Genomic DNA, 23,146 nt, shown 5'->3' on the forward strand with positions numbered 1-23,146 from the left:
GTGTGACTCTTATTTTGAGCGACGAAAAATAATAAAATATAATTTTATTTTTATATTTCAATATCACAATAATCTTCCAATTTAGAACTACAAGTTTAAAAAGAACTTAAAACAGAAAAAATACACTTCAGCTAAATACTTGTAATTTATTTTCCCAAACCACGCGGAGCCGCAGTATAAGGACTAAAGAGCCGCATGCGGCTCCGGAGCCGCAGGTTGCCGACCCCTGGTTATGACCATACATATTAAATCAATATTCATTCTCTTAAACGAGACCTGAAACTAGCAAACTATCATCCTGTTGGAACACCCAATTGTGTTTTAACCTTTTGTTGTTCATTTGAGGTGAAGTTGATGAATTTGGAGTTAGTCCTCTTTTTTCAGTATTTCATCCAGTTTGTACAGTGTACCAGTACCACTGAGAGCAAAACAACAGTGCTCTTAGGTTTGAAAATCTCATCTTTACTCCTCCAAACATGTGTCATAGCTCAAACTTTGTCTCAACTCATCATTTGAAGGCATTTGGCTTGTCCATGTGGGTGACTGTAAATGTAAAATTGGACAGTGACACTGGTTTTCCAGCAGTTTCATGACAGGCCTGGCCCTTAGTGGTTCCTGGGCTGTTCCTGAACATGCTAACCAACTTCATCTCATCTGAGGCATACAGTTTGGGTCTTATTCCAGACCTGAGTAAAGTGGTGACACATTCGAATAACTTGTACTTATGAAAAACAGTTTGAAGTGATGATCTTGGAATCTGTGATTGCTTAGAAATGGCTTCAAGAGTCCTTAAGCCTGTAATTTTCTTTGATCTTCGCTGATCTTCCCTTGGGCTTTCTTGTTGTTCTGAGCATTGGACAATCCAGTGTGTGTTGTCAAACAATCATTTCATACTGGCAAAGAGAAACTAACACTTGCAGTCAAGTGTGCTCACTAATGAGGATTTAATAGAACCCGGAGGTGTCAAGTTAAAAGACATTGTAGAACCTTCAGCAGATTTCTGTGAGTATATGCATATACATGCATACATTTTAACCTGTATGAAGACTTCTGACCCTGTGTGACCCAATTCTTTTTTTCTAAAGTCAGTAAACATGTATGTTGTTCAATCATTCACAGAAAGCATTAAAAGCCTAAAATTACCATCAATATTCAGGTTCATGGTGAGTGTATGTAAACTGTAGACACTCTTAGACTTGGAGGAATGGTTTAATGCACTTCCACACTGACTTTACTTTTCACATATGGAGGCTAGGTCCATTTTTATATGCAGTCTGTGTAAAGGTTATACTAATAACATAGTGTCACTTATATGTTTAGTTAGTAGTTAGCTGGGCGTGTTATATCATTATCATTAGAGGTCTAATTGCTTGCAAATAAACACTCTGTTTAACGCATCCTTTGAACATTTGTACATCTGCTTTTAATGCAACTACATATACACTTCTCCAACATATGAAGAAATGCAAAGGTTAGCAGGCCTGTTTTGGCTAATTAAAATGCTATGCTAAGATTGCATGGCCACTAGTAAGAGGGAGGAGCTTTGCATCAGTTATTGGGTTCATGAAAAAAGGTTAAAAATGCAGGATGGAAAGAAGGAAAGGGATGAAGGAAGAAAGATTGGGAGAAAGGAGAGTTGAACTGCAGATTTTCATAAATCCCCTTGTTGGGAGTCTTTCCAGACCGCATGTTCCCATGCAGATTAAATCCAACACACACACGCAGACTACACATATTCAAACTGTGCCACCTCAACCAGGCCAACGGTGCTGTGTTATGCCATAGGCTGTCTCAGTGTGTCTCTCATGGTGGTTTGTCCAGATCTGACTCCGAGGTTTCCTCAGTCCCAGGAACAGGACAGAGCTCTTGGCTTAAAGAGCCCACGTCCCATTTGCCTGTGATGCTTTACACTTGGAGGATAAATGTGTTTCCTGTCACAGTTGCTGCCTGTGAAGCTGATTAGTGCTCAGCCCTTGACTATTTCCTGACGGGAGAATCTGAGAGTTTTGTACCACACACATTTACATTTTTAAAACATTGTCACATCCACTGCAGCATCTCTTTTCCCTCCCGTCTACTTGTCTGGAGTCATTTGCTTTAAATCTTTTCCTTACTTTCACTAAAGCTATTAGTAAAATGTCTTCTGTCTCACAATCTCCCTTATTCCTTACTCTTTAAACAGCCTTTTGACTCTTGTCTCTACCTCTGTCTTTCTCCTTTTCAGTCTGTCCTTCTTAGCTCCTTTATTTCTTTTAAACATCTCATCACGACTCATGGCAACTGCTCTTGAGCGTGACACCTCTGTTTCTTTCTTTCTCCTGTGCATGCTGTGTGTTCTGGTCTGTGTCTATGCCTGTCTGCATGTATCGGTCTCTCTGCCTTTACCTTTGGCACACCGTCTTTTTCCTTTTTATCCCCTGCACCCTCCTCTCCTCAAGAGTCTGTAGCCCAGGTTACATAATACATATTAGATAGAGGTGGAGAGAGGACTGGTGGAAGTATAAAAGTGGAGGGGATGGAGGAGGGGAGGAAGATACTGTGCTTCTCTACTGCTGAGCCTGATGTGGTCATTTGTCTGAGCAATTGATGCGACACAGTCTGGGTCTTAATTTTTCTGGCCAGTGATCAGCTGGTGTTCGGTTTTTGTTTGACCGTGGGCTTTGTGGGTGTACGGACTTTATTCGCTTTTGTTTAGATTTCTCATTTCGCTTTTCAAATTAACCCTGCCCCACCCCCACACCCCTGCTTTACATGGCATGTATTTGTAAATCAGCCTTTGCTGCCGGTCCAGCTCATTTTCATCTTCAGGAGCTGACATCTGGTCTGCCTGTCCTCTCCTCCCCCTTTCCTCCTCCCTCTCTCTCTGTCTCTCATCCCCTCTTCATCTCATCTCTATCGTGATTACTCTTTGCCTCGCTGACCTGCAATGATGTAACTACATTTTGGAAGCAGACTTTTACCCTTGCCAAGCATTATATTGCGCCATCTTTCTGAGTACTCACCCCTCTCAGTCTCTAACCACCAACTCTTTCCACTCGGGCCATTTTTTCAGGTTTTAATCTCGTTCCCAGAGCATTTCCCAGCAGTGATTTGATATGAATGAGGAAAATGAGGTTGAAGGGGGAAGAAAATTTAGAAAAGTTCCCAGATGATTTAGTGTTTCAACTGTATGACAGCAAGAAACACTCCAGTTTAGTCATGAGTAAAGGGATGGTTAATTGCACCCAGCAGTTTCCTGCACCAGCCTTTAGGCATGGAACACCATCTCCACTGCTGTCACATATTGTGAAATTATTTAGGAGCCACTTTCCCAAATATGAATTCTCCAAATCTTAAACTCTAAGCTTTAGAATTAGTGTTAGGCTGTGCTGGCTTCCACTTTTCCATCAGGTGGTGATAGTTAGCTTGTTTAGCATGCATGCCTGCTATTTTTTGCTTCTATCCAACCAACAGACGTCAATAAGCAGAACACCTTTATCAAGAGGCTGCTTTAGACAGAGCGACCTGGCTATATTGGGCACTACCACACAAACATGTCAGCTGTCTATTACTGATATTTTAATAAGAGAAAAGAAGGACTCCAACAAGGCTTGTTGGCTTACAGATCTGCCCCATCTTGCATAAAGCTATTCAAATCAGATGAAGTAGGAGTATAGCTTTACACTATTTAGCAAGGAGCAAGGACAGTTGTCCAACAAGATGAAATATTGTAACCTGCTTTCAGTTTCTATATGGATGATCTCTCTAAAACATCAAACAAGACTACTGGATGTATGATGGGGAAAGACTTATTATTATCTGATGCATGCTGACAATTTAGTTGTTATGTCTCCTTATTGAGGGTTTGTAGACAGATGACAACTAACCACTTGATGTTAACTTGATGTTAATTTTCGATGCATAAAAACCCTACATTGGTGACAATGTGGAGTTAATAAGGCCTCAGTCACACAGGCTAGAGACCGGTCAGCCGTTGGTCATGTGGGGAAAAAAGTGACCGGTTGGGAGATGCCTCGCAAACTAGCATGGAAGAGCCTAACTTGTCTCCAAACACTGGCCAAATAGTTTCTGTTATGAAAATGTGAAAAGCACGATGCAAACTTGGCTTCAGACTAAAAGTTTGACCTTTGTGATGTACTGGCTACAATCTTGAGGCTTAACTTTTAATTTAATGGAAAAGCTTCTCCTTCTCCAGTTTGTGTTGCACTTTATTCAATGTTAAGATAAGATAAGATAAGATAACCTTTATTAGTCCCACACGTGGGAAATTTGTTTTGTCACAGCAGGAAGTGGACAGTGCAAAAGTTATGAGGCAAAAATTAGAATACAATAAGAATAAATACAGTACACAAATGTTCACAATCGCCTGGCTTAGTGAGTATTAACTCTTTGCGACCAATTTTACCAACTGTTTAGCAAAGTGTGCATGAAGAAGCCTCATTGATTTCCACTTGCAGCAACTGCCCAGTTATGGTTAAGTCATGGTTTGCAGTATGATACTAAATTTATCTTGCTATGTGACGGTGATCACTTCCACAAGGGAGGAATGGAAGCCAAATTTTCCTTCATTATGTTTAGGAGACCAAGTCTCTTTATCAGGAATTGTCTCTGTGATGATTCATAAATGTAGTGCCATGCAAAATCTATGCAAAAGCAAGTATGCTAGCTACAAATACTTTTTTTTAGGTTGCTTGAAAAAATGAAATGATCTATGATTTTTGCCACCTTTGTCCCCATGGTCATTGTTGTGTATTCAAATTAACATCACAAATGAATTTAGAGTTGTATTGGTGACGACATCAATAAATCCATAATGTTTGGGGTTGTCTTTACTTTACCTCTTTTAGGTCACACTCATTCACAGTTTTGCTGAACTTTTCATTAACTCACTCAGAGGTGCTTACATTTCCCAGCTACCCATATCCCATATTCCCAGGTTGATCTGATATCCTCGTGTTGGTGTTGTTCCCAGATCATCATACTAAATGTTGTTCCAGGATCAACATTGCAAGTGACCAATCAGAATGTTGTGACGTCATACTTTTGCGACTTTGGGAAAAACCGGCGTAAAACAAAAAACTGTACTAAAGCTGCGTGAAACCGCCTCTGTCTGCCGATCAACGGACCCTGACCCTAAACCTAACCCTAACCGTAACCCTTTAATAAACAGTAAGCAGAATTGATATTGTCCTTGCAACATTGGAATTTCATAAATGCACGAATGGCTTGGCGCGCAAAAGAATAACGTCACAACAATGTGATTGGTCACTTGCAATGTTGAACCTGGAACAACATTTTCATGATGGTCTGGGAACAACACCAACACGAGGATATCAGATCATCCATATTCCCATATCCCCCTGAGAGGCGATAGCTTCACCGTAGATCATCCTCCTGGGCTAGAAATAAGGACAGCTCAGTCAGAGGACTCCAGTGTGGTAACCTCCAGTAGCATGACATCACCATCTGATACCAACATGCTGGCTCAGACTCCTACGAAGCTTTGAATGTGATTGTCACTGACTCCCTGACAAAAAAAAGTTATGTCCAGGCTGATCCGCTGTTCATCCACAAATACCGATTTTAATCTGCATTCAGCATTATTGTTTCTTTTTTTATGGGTTTTCTCATGGGCATTTTGTGTTTTTTGTATTGCTTATTGAGGACGGGAGGGGCTGCTTAGATGCTCTGCTTTTAGGAGGACAGGTTATTATAAAGTAAAGCTTTTTAATCTCTCTCTCTCTCTCTCTCTCTCTCTCTCTCTCTCTCTCTCAGAATACCTTTAATTTCATCTGTTTTATGAAAAAATCCTCCTCTGTTTTTTAATATTAGCAAGACATTCTAATTTATTATGAAGTGAAAATATTTATGTAATGATGAGCAAACAGTGGCAAACAAACTCGAAACGAGGCAAAGCCTTCGAGGCAGTCAGCTCGAGTTTCACTGCATCACGCTCACATAACATGACTCCTGCTCCTCCTGTCTTATACTAAACTCACAATTTGTAATTTGCTGCCGAAAGCAGTGCAGTGCCAGCAATGTACAGACTCTAATCTAACTTTTGTTTTAATTCATTACACTCAGGGCTTTTTAAATGCAAAGCAACAGACAGACAGTGATACCAAGGTGTATTCAGTGTGTATACTTGTGTGCATGTCCATAATAATGTTGCTGCTATATTATTACTACATCCTAAACATCTCCATCACAACAATACAAGATTGTAATAAATCAGTCCAGGCAGTATACATTGACCCTAGGGAGAGGAAATGGGACACAATTTCACCTGGTGTTTGCTTGTTGCATGGCTTCCTGCCACTCCAGCCTCCTCCCCCAGTGACAAACATGCTTGTGAGGTTAATGGGTCACCATAAAATTCACCATAGGTGTAGCTGTGAGCGTGAATTGCTGTGCATCTCTCTGCATCTCGTCCAGCTCAGTTTATCCCTGATAGGCAAATATAAGAAGATGAACAGAGAGATACTGCATGCATTGGTTTTGTATTGTGTTACCCTAGCTTGATTAGTGAGCCAGTCGCTAGCTTCTACAACTGTCATTTGTTCTCTCTCATAACAACAACAGGAGCTGTCTAAGAAGATCGCTGACACAAACACTATCTGTAAGCAGATAGTATATATACTAAGCACACTGACCACTTGCAGCATAAAATGAAATTAGGTATCTTAATGTTAATGCTGATAACTTTTTAAATTCTTTTCCCTTTGGACGCCTGCTAGACAAATAATTCATACAAACTATAGATTACCGTGACAGTCTGCTAGCTACCAAAGCACAATGCACAATCGCAATCGTCTTTGTGACCAATTTCACGCTACAGACTGCCAGCAACCACTCACAACCAGTTGGAGATGACTGGTGTTTTCCACATGGCTGCCAACAACTCTTTAGGCCTGCGTTACTGGTGTCTTAGTTTCATTGGTGATTCCTGATTGGCTGTAGGCGTAGGCCTCTGTTTCTCAGTGTTAGCCCTGCAACAGGTTGGCAACCTGTCCAGCATGTACCACACTTTTTACTCTATGACAGCCAGGATAGGATTAAGCCCCCACAATGAATTGGATAAGTGGAAGATGGATGGATATATTTATTTATGTGCTGTTTAACATTTTTTTACTGTATTTCTTGTACTTCATGATTTCATATCAGTTATTTTTTGTAGTTTTGGCGTCAGCCCATCCGTCAGCACAGCATCAGTGTTGAAAACATTGAAACTCTCTTGTAACCTACTCTCTGCTGTGTGTTTGTGTGTGGCAGACAGAGTGTGTGTGTGTCATTGGTAGCAGTTCAAGACTGGTGCCAGATTCAGCGCTTAGTCTGGCACTGCCTTGTCAAACAGAGCATGTGTGTGTTGAGACTTGGGACCTGTGCTGGCTTTCTCATCAAGTATGCAGTTGGAGTCAACGCTGCAGCAGAGATGCCTAATAGAGAAAACCAGGGGGGAGAAGAGAGAGTTGGAGAAAGACTCCAGAATACGTCATACCACCCTCTCGCTTCCATCCCCTGCTCTCTCCTCTTTTTATCCTTGCACTTGTCAATTACGCCTTTTCACACTTTTCTATCTAAGCCTGCTCCTCTTCTACATCTCTTCCCTTTCAATCTCTACCCCACCCACTAAATTCCTCCGCTCTTATCCTCATTCATACCCCCAGCCATTCATATCCCTCACTCTCTCATTTCCACTAAAATGAATGTCATTCATAACTATCTCTCGATCCACTGCAGCCTGGAAAGAGCTGTTCAGCAGCCGTCCAGCTATCTGTGACACTCACAGCTCCTCTTGGAGTTCCTGTTCCCCATGCCCATATAAGTACTTCCTCAAGGCTAAGTTAGTGACATCACAACGTTGGCCTGTCATGAGCAGTTTTAGTAAAAGGTCACAGATATTTCTTCAGGGAGATTTTCTGTCATTTGTCCTGTGCGCTATGTATCGTAATGCGCTCTCCAGTCGGGAGATACCAGTGAAATTGATATTGTTTCAAACAAAGTCGGACTTCTCATCGTGTCCTCGTTCTCACCTCCTCCACTTCAAGTTCTTACTTTTCTCATGGACGAAGAACACTCAGTATCTGCCAAACAGGAAGTGGTCATGATTCAGTGAGAACAGATTATCCTGTGTGTTGTGTTGTTTTTGTACGCGTTTGTGTGTGTATCATGTTGTACAGTCCAATTCATGTTTATCGTAGCCACTTGTAGCACTGTCTTGTTTCACCCATCTTCTAATATTCAGAGCTTGAGTTAAATAAATATGGACAGATCTGAATCGCAAAATGATAAATAACAGTTTCCTCATGAAGTATCAGCCAAGCAGCTGGAAGATTTGATGAATCGGTGTGTGTGCGCGTGTGTCTGTCAGAGAGTGATGGAGAGTAGCAATGACGCATTGGCATATTGCATGTAGCAGCAGACCAGAGGAGGGGACGAAGCATCCAGTATTAATTACCATCTTCATCCACCAACCTGTCTCAGAGGCTGACTCATTCTTCATTAGCAACTTCATTGCTGTCAGCTGCTCATTGGTGTCTGCGAACCACACTATCATACCAGAACACACTGCAGTAACCATTCTGGGTAATGCTAAATGCAGCCTAGAGATTTGAAAGGATGGAACTGATGCTAAACAAAGACATTCTATACGAACCAAAAAGTGTTTTTAATGCCGTGTCATGTTTTTTCTTTACGGCGTCACCACTGTAATACCAAGGCTGAGAATAAGGCTAAGAATACTGGTTTGAATTTGCCTTTTTAAGTAGACATCCAGTGTTCCTGATACACTTAGGACCAGTTGGGTGTAACACACTGTCGTAACACATTACGGTTCTAATTTCAGTAATCAGTGAAGTTTTCTTTGGGTTTGTTTTCAGCTTTGCATTAATAATCCACCCAGTCTAGGCACGTAGCTGCCCCGCCCTGATCCCGGTTCTGCTGAAGGTTTCATTCTTTTAAGAGGTTTTTCTTTCCCATCGACACCTAGTGCTTCCTCATATGGGATCATCTGATCATTGGGAATTTCTCTTACACTGTAGGGTCTTCACCTTACAGTATAAAGTGCCGTTATATAACTGTTGTAGTTATTTGGTGTATAAATAAAACTGAGTTGAAAGTATTATTCAGAATTTCATTAAACTTGCACACAGTGGTCACCTAATAAGTCTTCACCGGTATTGTGCAGACGGTCTGGGTCACACTTGTCTTTGCACGTACTATAACCTGTGAATTGCACCCTGTGATGGATCATAAGCTGGAAGAGTTACGTTACTAGCTACGTTACTTTTCTGGAGCCTCATCTTGAGCTCAGCTGCTTAGGAGGCTCCCTGGAAGCCCAACTCTGCAGATATGTCAACCCTATATCAGTGCAATCATCAACTTAGAGCCGAATGATTTAGAGATTTCTAGAAGGGCCTTTGACTTGAATCTCATATTCAGATCAGGCTGTGACACTGTGACACTGCAGGGAGACATGCTATTTCCTCCTGCAGCAATCAATATGCTTGGTCAGCCATAAAGCTCCCACGGTGGACTGAAACCTGATCCATACTGCATAATCGCACCAAGGTCAAGCAAGAGAGCCATTTACATATAGACGCAGGCACCTTGAACTGACAAACTTGCGTGCCAACCGGGCAGATAATTAACCAGTCAAGTCAAGTTTCGGCCAGTATGAGTATGTGTAAGTGCAGTTTTGTGTGACAATGGTTTTTGCAGTGGTGTGCGTGTGTGCATACATGCCTGTGTGTTTAAACCTGTGAATACCTGTGCTTTTTTGCCGTTTCATTTTCTCACAGACGCGGCCTTGGTAGGTGGCTAATTGAAAAAGCCTACACTGCTGTTACCTTTTCTTTCCCCTCACACATAATGTCTGCGCGCATGTCTTTGTGTGTATTTGTTATCTTTGTGTTTCCTGTTCACAGCATGTGCCAGACTATTTACCAACTTCACTGGTTTTGGCCTCATTTAAATAAGATTTTTTTTTTCAAAATGTCATTGAAACGTTTATCTTGTGTCTGTGTTCTCTCTGCTGTACTTCCCTATTTTATAAGTGTGTGCTGTAGGTCACAGTACAGGTGAGCTGGACTAATCTCAGATTAAAGAGGATGAAAAAATTGAGTCCTGCAAACTTGATCCCACACACACACATGCACACCCTCAATTTCTTGCTGAATCACGACCTTCCAGTCTGCTGCAACGCCACTGACTGACAGATTAAAACACTGCCACTCAAGCAGCACAGCTGGGGACACACACAGGCTGAGGCTCTAGTGTAGCCTGATGGAAAAATAAATATTGATATATGTGCAACTGCAATTTAGGTGCACATAAAACCGTCTTGCTTGAATACTTAGTAAAAACAAACCAGATAGTCACCTGTGTTTAAAAAAAAAAAAAAAAAAAAAAGTCTAGTATTTGGTTGTATGATTTAGAAAAAATCTATACAAAATATACAAAAATGGTAATGAAATTATATTTGTTAATTAGGTAATTCAATTCATCCATCCATTCTCCTCTGTTCATCCAATTCACAGTCACAAGGGGGCTGGAGCCTATCCCAGCTGGCATAAGGCAAGAGGCGGGGGTACACCCTGGACAGGTTACCAGCCTGTCACAGGGCTAGTAGTATTTTATATTCACAATTAACCTAATCCCACCAAGTGCATTATCTTTGGACAGTAGGATGAAGCTGGATTACCCAGAGAACAGCAATGCAAACTCACATCAGTCTTTATCATTGCTAGTACCTGATTGGACCCTGGTTTGCCTCCAGAATGGCCTGAATTATTTATCCTCAGAGATTTTTGTCCATATTGACATGACAGCTACAGCAGCTCCTTATTACAGTTCTGTTGGCTCGAATGTCTTTGTTTGTAGCTACTATCTAGCTGATTGAGTCACTGCGGAAATCTTATTTCTCTCTCCTTCTTGTTCCTCTCATATTTCCTCCGACAGACTTTTCAGTGCTGTTGTTTTGAGTGTTTTATTTCATAATTTGTTTCTGTTTTGTTTTATACCTGCTTCAATTCTGTTGCAAAGACATTGGGAGTTGCTATGATTCCCCATGGCAGCAAAACAGTTCTCTTGAACCAGGCTAACTCAGTGCTTAAGGTGGCAATAACCCTGAAAGACTTAAACAGACAGGAAATGTGGCCACATTAAGGTTACTTTTCTACCACTCATATCAAAATCACTGCAGTGTCTTTTCTCCCCAGAGCAATAGAAAACCCACAGCGTGGGTCCGCAAAAAATATTGGGTGCTGCATCGATGCCATCCATGGTAGGAAAGACCCGGATCTATTGGAGATGTGATGAGACACGTCCTTTCCCTTCAGAGGACATCCAGAGATCTGAATTTGTCACGCAGCTGTGTTTGTGACAGAGGATGCCATGATGTGATGAAGAGCGTGCTGTGATATGCTGCAGTATGTGGGCTGTTGATGGATCTTATGAAAGTTTCTTTTTTCATTACTTTATTTTGCAGCCACTTCAGTGGGATGAAAACTGGTAGTCAGAGAGAAGTGGACACAATAGACCCGCCGCATGAATAGTAAATTGTCATCGTAGTTATTGATCTACTCGCTTAATTGTGCCATCGTTTATTATGTTGAGGAAGGATTGGCTGTAGTTGTTGTCATTGTTGTCAGCTGATCTGCAGTGATACACCTGACTCATCCTGTGTGTTTGCCCCCCCCACCCCCCCGCTGGCTCTTGAGTTACACAGCGAGGGGAGATCACATTGCATGATTTGGGCTCACATCGTCTCTCTGTCTCACTCTTTTACTCCCACTTTTAGTCTCCCCTAGTGCCGTCTTCTCGCCCACTTTGTCTGACAGCTGCCCACCCTTTACTGTTAGTGCTCTCTCCATTGTTCTTGATCTCCAAACTTTCACCAGCACAGTTGGTTTTTTGGCTCTTATGTGACCCCGTTAAGCACAGAGAGGATTTTTAAATGTAGCCAGTAGAGCTGCAGCTTCCACCAGTGAGTGTTTTTCTTGCGCAGGGTTTGGAGTGTAAAGCACTCGCACCTCCAGTTTAAAAAAATAATAATTTAAAAGTGCTTGTTGAAAATGCTTGACTCTTGGTATTGTATGAATTCTGGCAATAAGGCATAAATAGTAATATAAAGATGGAGGTGGGCGGCTATCGATAACTGTTAGTTCTGGCGAAATGAAGCGAGAAAAGATGGCTCTCCCTCCTCTTGTTGCCATTTACTAAGCTCCCCTTTCTGGTGCCTGTTGGTGGTTTTGGATCAGATAGAAGCTTTAGGCGACATGCCACAACAGAGAGGCAGATTCATACAGTGGAGTCCTTCCAAAAGTCCTCCATCACTCATACACACAGGCACATAGACACATGCAGCCATGCACACACGCGCACTCACACTCCATCAAACAGTCACACTATCACGGGCACACACTTAATTATTCAGTCGCTAATTATCTTGTATGCCCGGTTACATAACTGAAGTTGCTTTTGTGAGTGGAGCGAAGAAGACACTCGTGAGGAGAACTTGCCGGAAGAGCCGAGCTTTTGAGAGAATTTTATCTGGCTGCTGATGCAACTTTTCTGAAGCATCTGAAACTGCTTGGAAAAAAAGTAATTTCAGTGAAGAATATCTAAATCTGGGGTTGCTGCAGAGATGGTGTCAGAGATGCCAAATGCAACACACACACGCTGAACCACACAACTGTTTTCAGATTTCCACCTGATGACTTATTTGGCTGTGTGATCGTAAGAACACTGGGTTTGTACTTAGTTTGACATACTGAGACGAGCCTGGTTAGTTCACCCAGTTGTTGTTTTCTCTCCTTTGCTCATCCTCCCGCCTTCATCTCACACTTTCTTTAACATCTTGCTTTATCCATTTTCTCAACCCCCTCTTCTTCCCTTTTTCCTGCCACGTTTCTGTTCTGTTGCTCTTTCATGTTTTCCTTTTTATTGTGACCTGTTTTTCAGACGTCTCTTTTATCGCTGCCTATCCTTTAATTTTATTACTCCACATGTCCCCAGTGTCCTCATCTATTGTTGGCTGAAATTCTGTCCACCTTTATTTCACCTGTTTCCGCTGTTAATCTTCTCCAGTCTCATACTGTCTCGAATTGCAGCTGAACATGCTTTAACAATCTGATGCTGTTGGCAACTGTCCTCTTACCTGTCAGTAAAATATAAATGGACCGGTGCTCAGTGAGGCCGCTTTTGTGCTCTAACTGAGGCAAGGCAAGTTTATTTTTGTATAGCACAATTCAACAACAAGGTGATTCAAAGTGCTTTACAGAGACATTAGAAACAAGAACAAATAAAAAGCATGATTTAAAATTGATTAAAACAAGCAAATAAACTAACTAACTAATTAACAAACAAACAAACAAACAAACAACAGTATATAAAATCAAAACAGATAAAATCAGAACAGTAGATAAAATCAGTAGTTAAATGTAAGTTTTGAAATTTAAGCTTAAAGTGTGGATTTGGTGCTTTATTCAAATGCAGCTGAGAACAGGTGAGTCTTCAACCTGGATTTAAATAAACTGAGTGTTTCAGCTGATCTGAGGCTTTCTGGGAGTTTGTTCCAGATATAAGGAGCATAAAAGCTGAATGCAGCTTCTCCGTGTCTGGTTCTGACTCTGGGAACTGATAAAAGACCGGATCCAGATGACCTGAGGGATCTGGATGGTTCATACTGGGTCAGGAGGTCATTGATGTATTTTGGTCCTAAACCATTCAGAGCTTTATAGGCCAGCATCAGAACTTTAAAGTCTATCCTCTGACGGACAGGCAGCCAGTGTAAAGACCTCAGAGCTGGACTGATGTGGTCCACTTTTTTGGTCTTAGTGAGGACTCGAGCAGCAGAGTTCTGAATGAGCTGTAGTTGTCTGACTGATTTTTTAGGTAGACCTGTAAAGATGCTGTTACAGTAATCAAGCCTACTAAAGATGAATGCATGGACTAGTTTTTCCAGGTCCTGTTGAGACATCAGATCTTTTATCCTTGATATATTCTTGAGGTGATAGTAAGCTGACTTTGTTATTGTCTTAATGTGTTTTTCTAAGTTTAGGTCTGCATCCATCACTACACCCAAATTTCTCGCCTGGTTTGTGGTTTTTAGATGTATAGATTGAAGTTCTCTGGTGACCTGTAATCGTTTTTCTTTGGCGCCAAAGACTATTACCTCAGTTTTGTTTTTGTTTAGCTGGAGAAAATTGTGGCACAACCAGTCATTGATTTCCTCAATGCATTTACCAAGAGCCTGTACAGGGCCTCGGTCTCCTGGTGACATTGTGATATATATTTGTGTGTCATCTGCATAGCTGTGATAGTTTATTTTGTTGTTGTTTATAATCTGTGCCAGTGGGAGCATGTAGATGTTAAACAGAAGGGGTCCCAAGATGGAACCTTGGGGAACTCCACATGTGATACTTGTCTGCTCAGATGTGAAGTTACCTATTGATACAAAGTATTTCCTGTTTTCTACGTATGTTTTGAACCAGTTTAGTACAGTTCCTGAAAGACCTGTCCAGTTCTCCAGTCGTTTGAGTAATATGTTGTGGTCAACTGTATCAAATGCTGCACTGAGATCCTGAGCACACAAAGCACATTTTAACTGCAGGGCACATTCACCCATTCACACATACAGCACTTTATTCTATGCCTTTAAGCGCTTTCCAACTATCACACACACTCAAACTCAAACTGATCGACAGAGCTGGAGAAATTTGTGTTTCAGCATCTTGCCCATGGAATCAAGCCACCAACCTTCATGGTTAGTAGATGGACGACTTTACAGCCACATCCATCATGACATCACCTATTTTGTGGGCTACATTTTTGTGCCTTGATTTTGACATTTGGACTGGTACCATCTTGGTGTTTTGAAGCCTGAAGTGATCGTATCTAAATAAGAAGGTAGAGTACCAAGTTATAAGCTAGCTAGATTGGTAAGGAAGGTGCGTATAATAATAACTGTAGTCCTGGACAGATATTATGAAAGAAGAAATTGGCTAAAGAGACCATAACTGTGTTTTTATGTGTTTCATTTCTTCTGTAAAAATAGATATATTCATTCAGTTCAGTTCAATTCAGTATTATTTGTACAGCCAATAATCAACAATGGACGATATGTGCGTGCATGCGCAGACTTTTTGATGGGCAGAGCAATGTAATCATGCACAGACTGATTTGCACGTTTACAACACAGAAGAAGTCCAAACATGAACGAACTACTCCCCCCCCCCCCCCCCCAAAAAAAAAAAAGAGCAAATAAATAAATAAATCCCCCTGCAAAAACGATCGCCCATGGGCTTAGCCTTTCGGCGATAGTCGATATATTCGTCTAATTGCCCAACCCTAATAGAGAGCCTTTAGGGTAGTTTCACAAAAACATTTAGGTGCTGTATAAATCTGTCAGGTGGCAGGGAAATCCCTGATCTATTGGAGATTTGAGGAAAGAGGTGTTTTTCACTCGAGAGGATGCAGAGATTTGACCACAGATCTCACTACTTACCCACAAATAATACCAGTCACTCCCAGGGTTGTGGTTAGCACAGAAGATAACTGAAATACAACCCAAGTCTTTCTGGGCACCACCTCTCTTTGCACTCCTCTGTCAGGAACTGTAGATTTAAGGGAGCCCCCACACTGGATCTTTGCACCAAGCACACTACAGTACACAGGACAGACCAGCCTCTATAAAACTTTATGCACTTCACACTTTTATCTTTAATACTACTACTCTTAGAATATATACTTTTAACTTTTTGAAGGACTTGTAGACATTATATTTTAGAAAGCTGTTGAAGCTGTCTTAAGGGCACTAAAAAATCTTTGGTCTTGTGTCATCTGCAGCTACCTAAAAACTCTATAAAAGCTACAGAAATAAAAGATTAATCTCTCCACATATTTGTGTTTGAGTTTGTGTAAAAATGCTTCATCATATTGGCCTAAGCAGTCATGCATCAGTGAAGAGATAAGAGTAGGTGCTAACTTGGGCTATAGGGAAGATAACAAGAGATAATTGGTTAAAACAAGGTCCCATGTGACTGTCCAAGTTCATTAGTGTTTCAGTGCACACAGAAACCCACACACACGTGTCGGCTTCTCGTGACCCGATGCGACCGCTCAGTGAAAGTTAATCACCAATTATGCGCACAATTGTTAAATTTACAGTTGACTACCTAAGGGAAAGTTCTTCTCTGCTTCCATTTCTCGAGTTTCATTAAACTAGGCTAACGTATAACATGTTGCTTTTGAGTTGCAGCTGAGCTTTGTGAAGTGTCACCGTGGTTTCAGTTTACCTCAGGCTAGCCCACAGCCTGGGCGTGCGGGGGCGGCGGAGCTCGGTGTTGTTGCTCGAGTGAACATCACCTTCTATCAGCACTGGCCACGGTCGCCTTAATGTGTCCAAACCAATCTGGGATATGAATGAATAGTATGCATGCCTCTGACATCATGGAGTTTCCACTGCTGTGCTCGGCTCACCTCAGAGATAGCAGCTTTGATATTTCACACCACTGGCTCGCTTGCAGGGGTTCCCCACCCACCACCCCTCCTTACCATAGATGGACTCTGGAGAGATGCTGTTTTTGTGGATGGCAGTAATCTTAAAGCTCAAAGGTCAAATACCCAACTGCCTGTAAACAAGTTACATATACATTACATATATATATTATAAAAGAGCCATATATTTTTGTTTTAAAACAGGCTCTAAATTTGAGTCTGAATCCATGTTGTTGCAGCATTTGCATTGGGAAAAAATTCTTTTGAGACTTTTTGTAATCAACAAGGTTTAGATTTACCAGTGCACGTTCTGCTGTAACAGCATTATGTGCAGGTTTGCGATAAATGAGGTGCACACCTGTGTAGAAACCTGTGGAAAATAACAGAACTGTTGCCAGGTGTTAATCATGCTTGTAGTCTGGTTCAGAAATGTTATTCCTGGCACTTTTTTCATTTTTGGAAAGCCAACTGTGTACAAGCAGAGGAATTCAGTGTTATTCCAGTGGATTACCTCTGAGGTTTCCTTTCCTGTGGTGTATCTCCAAGTCGCGTGTTATGTTGTTTATTGAATATCAAAGGCTTTGTGAAGTCAAACAGGTGACCTGATACCATTGTTGTCTGATAGAAGGAACCACCTCCATGTTTGGGCAACATTTCTCTCAGTGCTGGCAGCTCGTTTACTTCCTGTCTTATTTAAAAAAAAAACCACACACACAAACTTGTTTGTGTTGGATTACAGTTTATAAATGGATGCAGAAAAGCAAACAGTGGATGCACTTGAAGCAACAAACTGTTTATATATGTTGCAAACAGATGACTGTTGTACGCCACTGTTTGTTTTTGTATTTTGGATGGAATGGCATGAAACATTTTAAGTGCGGGAGGACTCAGATTTTCCATCACACACATGCACACACAGGAGGAGGTGAAATGACACCTCTAACTTTAGTCTCCCAGCCCGCCACTCTGAATAATCCAGTTAGGATGTACTCTCTGGCTATCAGGAGGTTTTAGCTGCCTCGCTTCCAGCCAGAGGAAAAACAGACTTCAGGCTGCAGACTGACCTAAACTGGCCTGATGTCCTAAATGAACCTTTGTCACATAAACACACATAGTACATGCAATCGCTAACCGCACCAACATCCTAATCTACTATTTCTTAACATTTTCAGGCTTGCCACCCACATCAAGAGAGCCATCATACTTTTTTTTTTAATGAATGATTCTGCAGTAAGAAGGATTTGAGATGTTTTGTGAAATAAAGTTCTGCAATGTGTTCTTTTAATATTTGCATTTATTAATATGAGAACCAACAGCCTGAACTCTAGTTCAAGCCCGTAACTTTAAATGGTTTATTTACAGCCTCCCTACACACGGAATATAATAAAGTGGCAGTAATCCAGTCAGATTTCTCTTCTTTGGCTGTGTGTCTGCAGGCAGATCGAAGAGTCTGTGTGTTTGTGTAAAGGTCGGAGGTTGCAGGGGGTACCGGCTGATGTCACGGACCCAAAAAGAAAGTAGTGTCTTTGATGACAGCCTGGTAACTATAAATGTCGTGACAACCCGTAGGAATGAGCCGTCATGTGACACCCCATCTTTGGAGCCAAGTGCATGGAAAAAGAAAACATGCACACACGGCTTTGCCTTTGGGGAGACCCCTTTGGAAACAATGTCTGGCTTGCTTGAGGATTTGAGAGGGTGAGCAGAAGTGATTTGATCTACTCAGTAAAACACCAAATGCGGGCATGAAGCGAGGCTTTGTTTTTACTGCATAGTTATTGTGAAATTAGCCGTAATGTTTCCCAAATGTTGAAGCCACTTTTGTTTGTGCCTTCTCCGGCTATGTTTTTTTATCAGGTTGCTTTTCTTCATGTAGTCTGTTTTCCAAAGTTGTTGCCTGTTGCTCTTGGCAGAGGCAAAGGGAGATTAAACTTATCTAAAATAACCTGTTGAGGCTGCGTAATTCAACTCTGGCACCTCCTCTCTTATTCCAGTCATCCATAAAGAAAGTGTTCAACTATTTGACTCTGACCAGCGGTGTTGACATATTTTCCTCCCTCGTCCTGAAGCCAACTTCTCGGGGAGAGCCATCAGGGACTACATGGTTCCAGCTCTCTGATATCTGGAACACACACTCTCACGTCTTTCCCTGTGAATGCACACTGATCACAGGTCAGGTCTTTGGCAGTAGTTTCCAATCAGGGGTGCAAGTACTTCAGGGCTACTAAGGCAATAGTCAGGCAGCAAGAATAGCTCAACTGGTAGAATGAATTTATTATTAGTACTGAGAAAACTGACTAAAACAGAACAAGCCTTGCAAGAACAAGCTTCTGGACTTTCACTGGGCCATTATATTGACAACACTGATTATTTTCTTTTTTTGCCATTCTGTTGTAGATTTGCTCCTGTTGCATGACCCAGTTTTGACTGAGCTGTCCCAGCTGTCAGACAGACAGCGTCACATTAGACTCTAGAATACTTTGGTATACAGAGGTCTTTATGGGCAACAACTCAATGATTTCAAGGTGCAGTGGCTGCAAATTGTCACCCCTCCACCACTTGGTTTTAGGCGTTTGTGCTGAAATGCTTGTGCTCCACTTTGGTCCAAAGGTCATTGTTCCAGAAATCTTGTGGTTTTGTTCAGACCCAACTTTGTAAACCTGTCTTGTTCTTTTTAGACAGAAGAGGCTTTCTATCCGGGACCCTTCCAAACAAGCCATATTTGTTCAGTCTTTTTCTAATTGTGTTGTTACAAACGTTAACATGCTAACTGAGAGCTCCACGGAGTGAGATGTAGCTTTTGTTTTCTCAGTTTCTCTGAACATTTCACGATCTGACCTTGGGACGAATTTGGTGGGACGTCCTCTCCTGGGAACACTCGCAGCTGTCTTGAATGTTTCCCACTTGCGAATAGTGTTTCTCACTTTATAACCCTTCCCATATTGATGGGCAGCAACAGTTGCTACTCCAAGTTTATTGCTGACGTCTTTCATCCTTGGCATTGTGTTAACACTTACCTGAGTGCAGCCGGTGCTTTCACAGGCTGATGGACAATTAACCAAGTACCCACTTAATTCCTGTGGAAGCAGTACTGATGTAGTTATTTTTTCACCCATTGCTTCGGCGTTAAACAAATAATGCCATGATGTAATATGTCATGTGATTTTGTAGTGTTGAAATTTTATTTGCCTAATTTTAGGGCCTACTTATATCCTGATATTCAAAACCTAAATTGAAAGAGCGTGGACTTTATTACTAAGCAGCAGGACAAGTCTTCTGTTAAAACTTTTAACTAATCACAACTGAATCATAGTAAGCTGAAAGTTGTCCAAACCCAAACATTTGATCATTTTTTAGTCCATCTTACAGCGCTGAGGGGGACATGAGATGAAAAAGTTTGGGTACTGCTGATTTATATGAGTTTAGCACTTTATTTGGTGCAGGAATTTTCTTTCATTCCTGGGATTTAATGTAATTCAGTATAATATTCTTGCTATTTCAATTCTGACTTTATTGCCTTGGGTTTCACATCTTCTGTCTTCATGTTGTTTGTGGCTGTCAGTGTGTGAAAATGAATTCCAGCTACAAATATACAACATCTGCACATGTACTGCACACATACACACCGAAATAAATGGCAAATGTGTTTTTAGTGTGAGGCTGCAGACACTTGCACACACACTCAGACACACATGGGGTTTTTTCAGGCTGGTAATTAGTAGAAGCAGTAAGGTGATAACAAGCGCCAGCCACACGTTTGCAACCGAGGTGTCGATGCCAACATGCTGCTGGATATCACAGCCCCGCACTTTATCACACTTTCCTCCCTCCCCAGATGGATAACTCTTAAATACAGATGCATGCTCATGCGTGCTTTAAAAAGTGCAAGAAAATATGATCATGCTTGACACATCTTCAGCTTTACAGCAAACAGAACATGTGCATCAACATGGTGTATGTCCCCCACAAGTCCTCCTCCTACTCTTTTCTTTCCCTCCTTTCCTATCATCTCCACCCACTGCTCCTCCTCCGACTGCATGATTTGAGTCATATGATTCAAAAAGGTGAGAATCTACATTCAGCAGATTATTTTCATCTTGTTACCCTTACATTTCTTTTGTCCTCTTTCTTTGGATGCTCTGGTTTCGTGCACGTGGTGCTTGGTGACAAAGTTGAAACCTTGTAGCTGGCGATGATCTCATGAGTCTGACATCACTTCAGCATAAGCTGCACCCTCTGAACGCACATTTACATGACCGCCCTGAAGTGTGAGGTTTCATACTAAATAAGTTTGATGAAACAGAGACTTTGTGTGTGTCTCTTGTGCGGTGCCCTGGAAGGCTTTATGTAATTACATCATGCTATAGTGATCATGTGATTGTATAACTGCAACTTGAAAAATATATGGGTCATTTGAAACATCGGATTCAGACTTATCCTTTTATGTTCCCTTCTCCCCCGTGCCATCATCTCTCCCCTCCTGACCTTTCATCTCTTGTATGTGTCTTGCACTTTTCACTTGGCACTGGCTCACTTTGTTTTATTGCTCTTCCACAGGTTGCGGAAACAGCAGTATGAGTGGTGACATGTACAGCGCTGGCTATCATACTATTGCCAACATAGATTATTCATCTGTGTGCATCAGGACAATGAGCGCCAGGTACAGTCACTGCCCAGGTATGACATGGCATCAGATGGACGTGCGTCAGCTCTCCTTCCCGGATTCCTCCTTTGATGTCATACTAGAGAAGGCCACCCTGGATGCCATCATGGTGAATGAGAAAACGCCTTGGGAGGTTTCATCTCAAACTGCTTGTTCCATTCACCAAGCACTCACAGAGGTATTTTTGAAAAACTTTTCCTTCCAGAGGTTTGATATTTTGTGGGTTGAGGTTCTCTTGTTACGTCGGATTACTCACCAAAAATGTTTCTGCTTTCTGTTTGTGGGAACCTGAGAGTTTTTGTGAAAGCACATTTGTTTTCCCACCTGGTGCCTACTGAGAACTCACTACCACTCACCACTGCAGCACTAGTTTATGGTACAGTCCAACCATCACGTGGTAATTTGCTTTCAGTTACAGCAGGTTTTTTTTCGAACTTTAGAAAACATGATAACAGGAACAAAACAAGGATCTGTAAATGAAAACCATCAACATACTCAGATTTTTCAGATAATTTACAGATTTATTTACAGTTGTAAACAATAACCCATCAGCCTTTTACTGCTGATGGGTTATTGATGGGTGCAATTCAAACCAGAGACGCAAATCCCTTTTGAGGTTAAGTCAGGAAGGGCATCCTGGTTTAAAACTGCCAAATCAGACACATGGAGCTACCCACAGTGGTAATCAATTGTGACAAGGAAGCAGCATTCATTCATTCATTCATTCATTCATTCGAAATATCATGGTTTCAGAAAAATCATCAATTTGAAACAATGTATGTTTTCTGTAAGTTAATTAAGGTCAAAATATTATCATTAGTAGTATTAATGTTGACATTTGTAGCTGATGCATGGCAAAGTTAAAAAATCAAATGTAAATACGTCTAAACTGTATATTTGTCCGTTTTTACAGAGCTGTCCTTTGCCTGTTTTGCAGGCCACTAGTGTCGCTACACACCTATGATGGTTTGAGAGCTGTTTTACGGCGAGCAGCAGTACGGTTTATTTGTAAATGACTTTCTGACAGTGAAATTAGTGGCACTTTACATTTCCACTCCACAGCCCATCAGCGTAGTGGCAAGAAGCTGAGTGCCCTTCAGCTGCTCGCCTAAGCACTAACTGCCACTGTGTCAATGTGACAATGACAATGTTTTGGTCATTTGCTGTGCTTGACCTTCGCATATTAAGACAAGAGAGCTCCACTATTAACTGAAGTAGGAAACTTGTGATTTCTGAATGGGGAAGAATTACTCATGATGTACTTACTGAGCATTTGAAGAACGGCTAAGTAAGGTATAATTCATTATTTATGTTAAAATGACAGGTGTATAGAGTCTTACGTCTAACACACAGCCTATAATTACAGTAAATGTTACAGTGGAAAAGGTCACAGAGTGTGACTCATTTTAATGGAAGCAGCTTGAGAGCACTAAGTAAAAGTGATGTTAATGCAGATTTGAAACATTTGCATTTTCTTGTGCAAAACCTTAAAATTACACACAAATCAACAATTTATAAATGAAAGTAGTATGAAGCTTTTCCGGTGACTATTACCATTAATATTTGCAGTTAATATCAGGGTCATACGTAGGCTGCTGATTTGAATTAAGCAACAATAAACGATAACTATTTTGACCGACATTAAAGTCATGTAGATTTACGTTTTGTAAACTATGATTATTTTACTGGACATAAATCAAATATCTAAGATTAAATGTAAACTCAAGAGTGACTCAGAATGAACTATATTACTGTCTGTAGGTGTGAATATTAAAAAACCAAGTGAGACAACATGGACGCAGGTGACCTCATCACACAGCCACAACCCTTCATGCTCGCTGTTATACCTCCTGAACGACAGCTGCAGCTGCTCAGACAATGCCTCCACATTGCACTGGTACAAAAGGTGAAAGCGTCAAAACCAGAAGCAAAGAAATTGCTTTTTCCCCTGACATATCATTAAAATAGCTGTAGAAACCAACA

At 41.3% G+C, this 23,146-nt stretch overlaps 1 protein-coding gene across 3 annotated transcripts in view; it reads left to right on the forward strand.

Annotated features, from left to right (window-relative positions):
* ece2a (endothelin converting enzyme 2a) overlaps window positions 1-23,146 on the forward strand; it is a 108,497-nt gene that overhangs the window by 28,576 nt on the left and 56,775 nt on the right. For all 3 annotated transcript variants that reach the window (XM_082514371.1, XM_082514370.1, XM_082514372.1), the window contains exon 3: window positions 21,058-21,341. In XM_082514371.1, the coding sequence (XP_082370497.1) occupies window positions 21,058-21,341 (284 nt within the window). The remainder of the gene's footprint in view (window positions 1-21,057; window positions 21,342-23,146) is intronic.

This window comes from Aulonocara stuartgranti, assembly GCF_965226115.1.
Source record: "Aulonocara stuartgranti genome assembly, chromosome: 18".
In the NCBI taxonomy this organism is placed as follows: Eukaryota; Metazoa; Chordata; class Actinopteri; order Cichliformes; family Cichlidae; genus Aulonocara; species Aulonocara stuartgranti.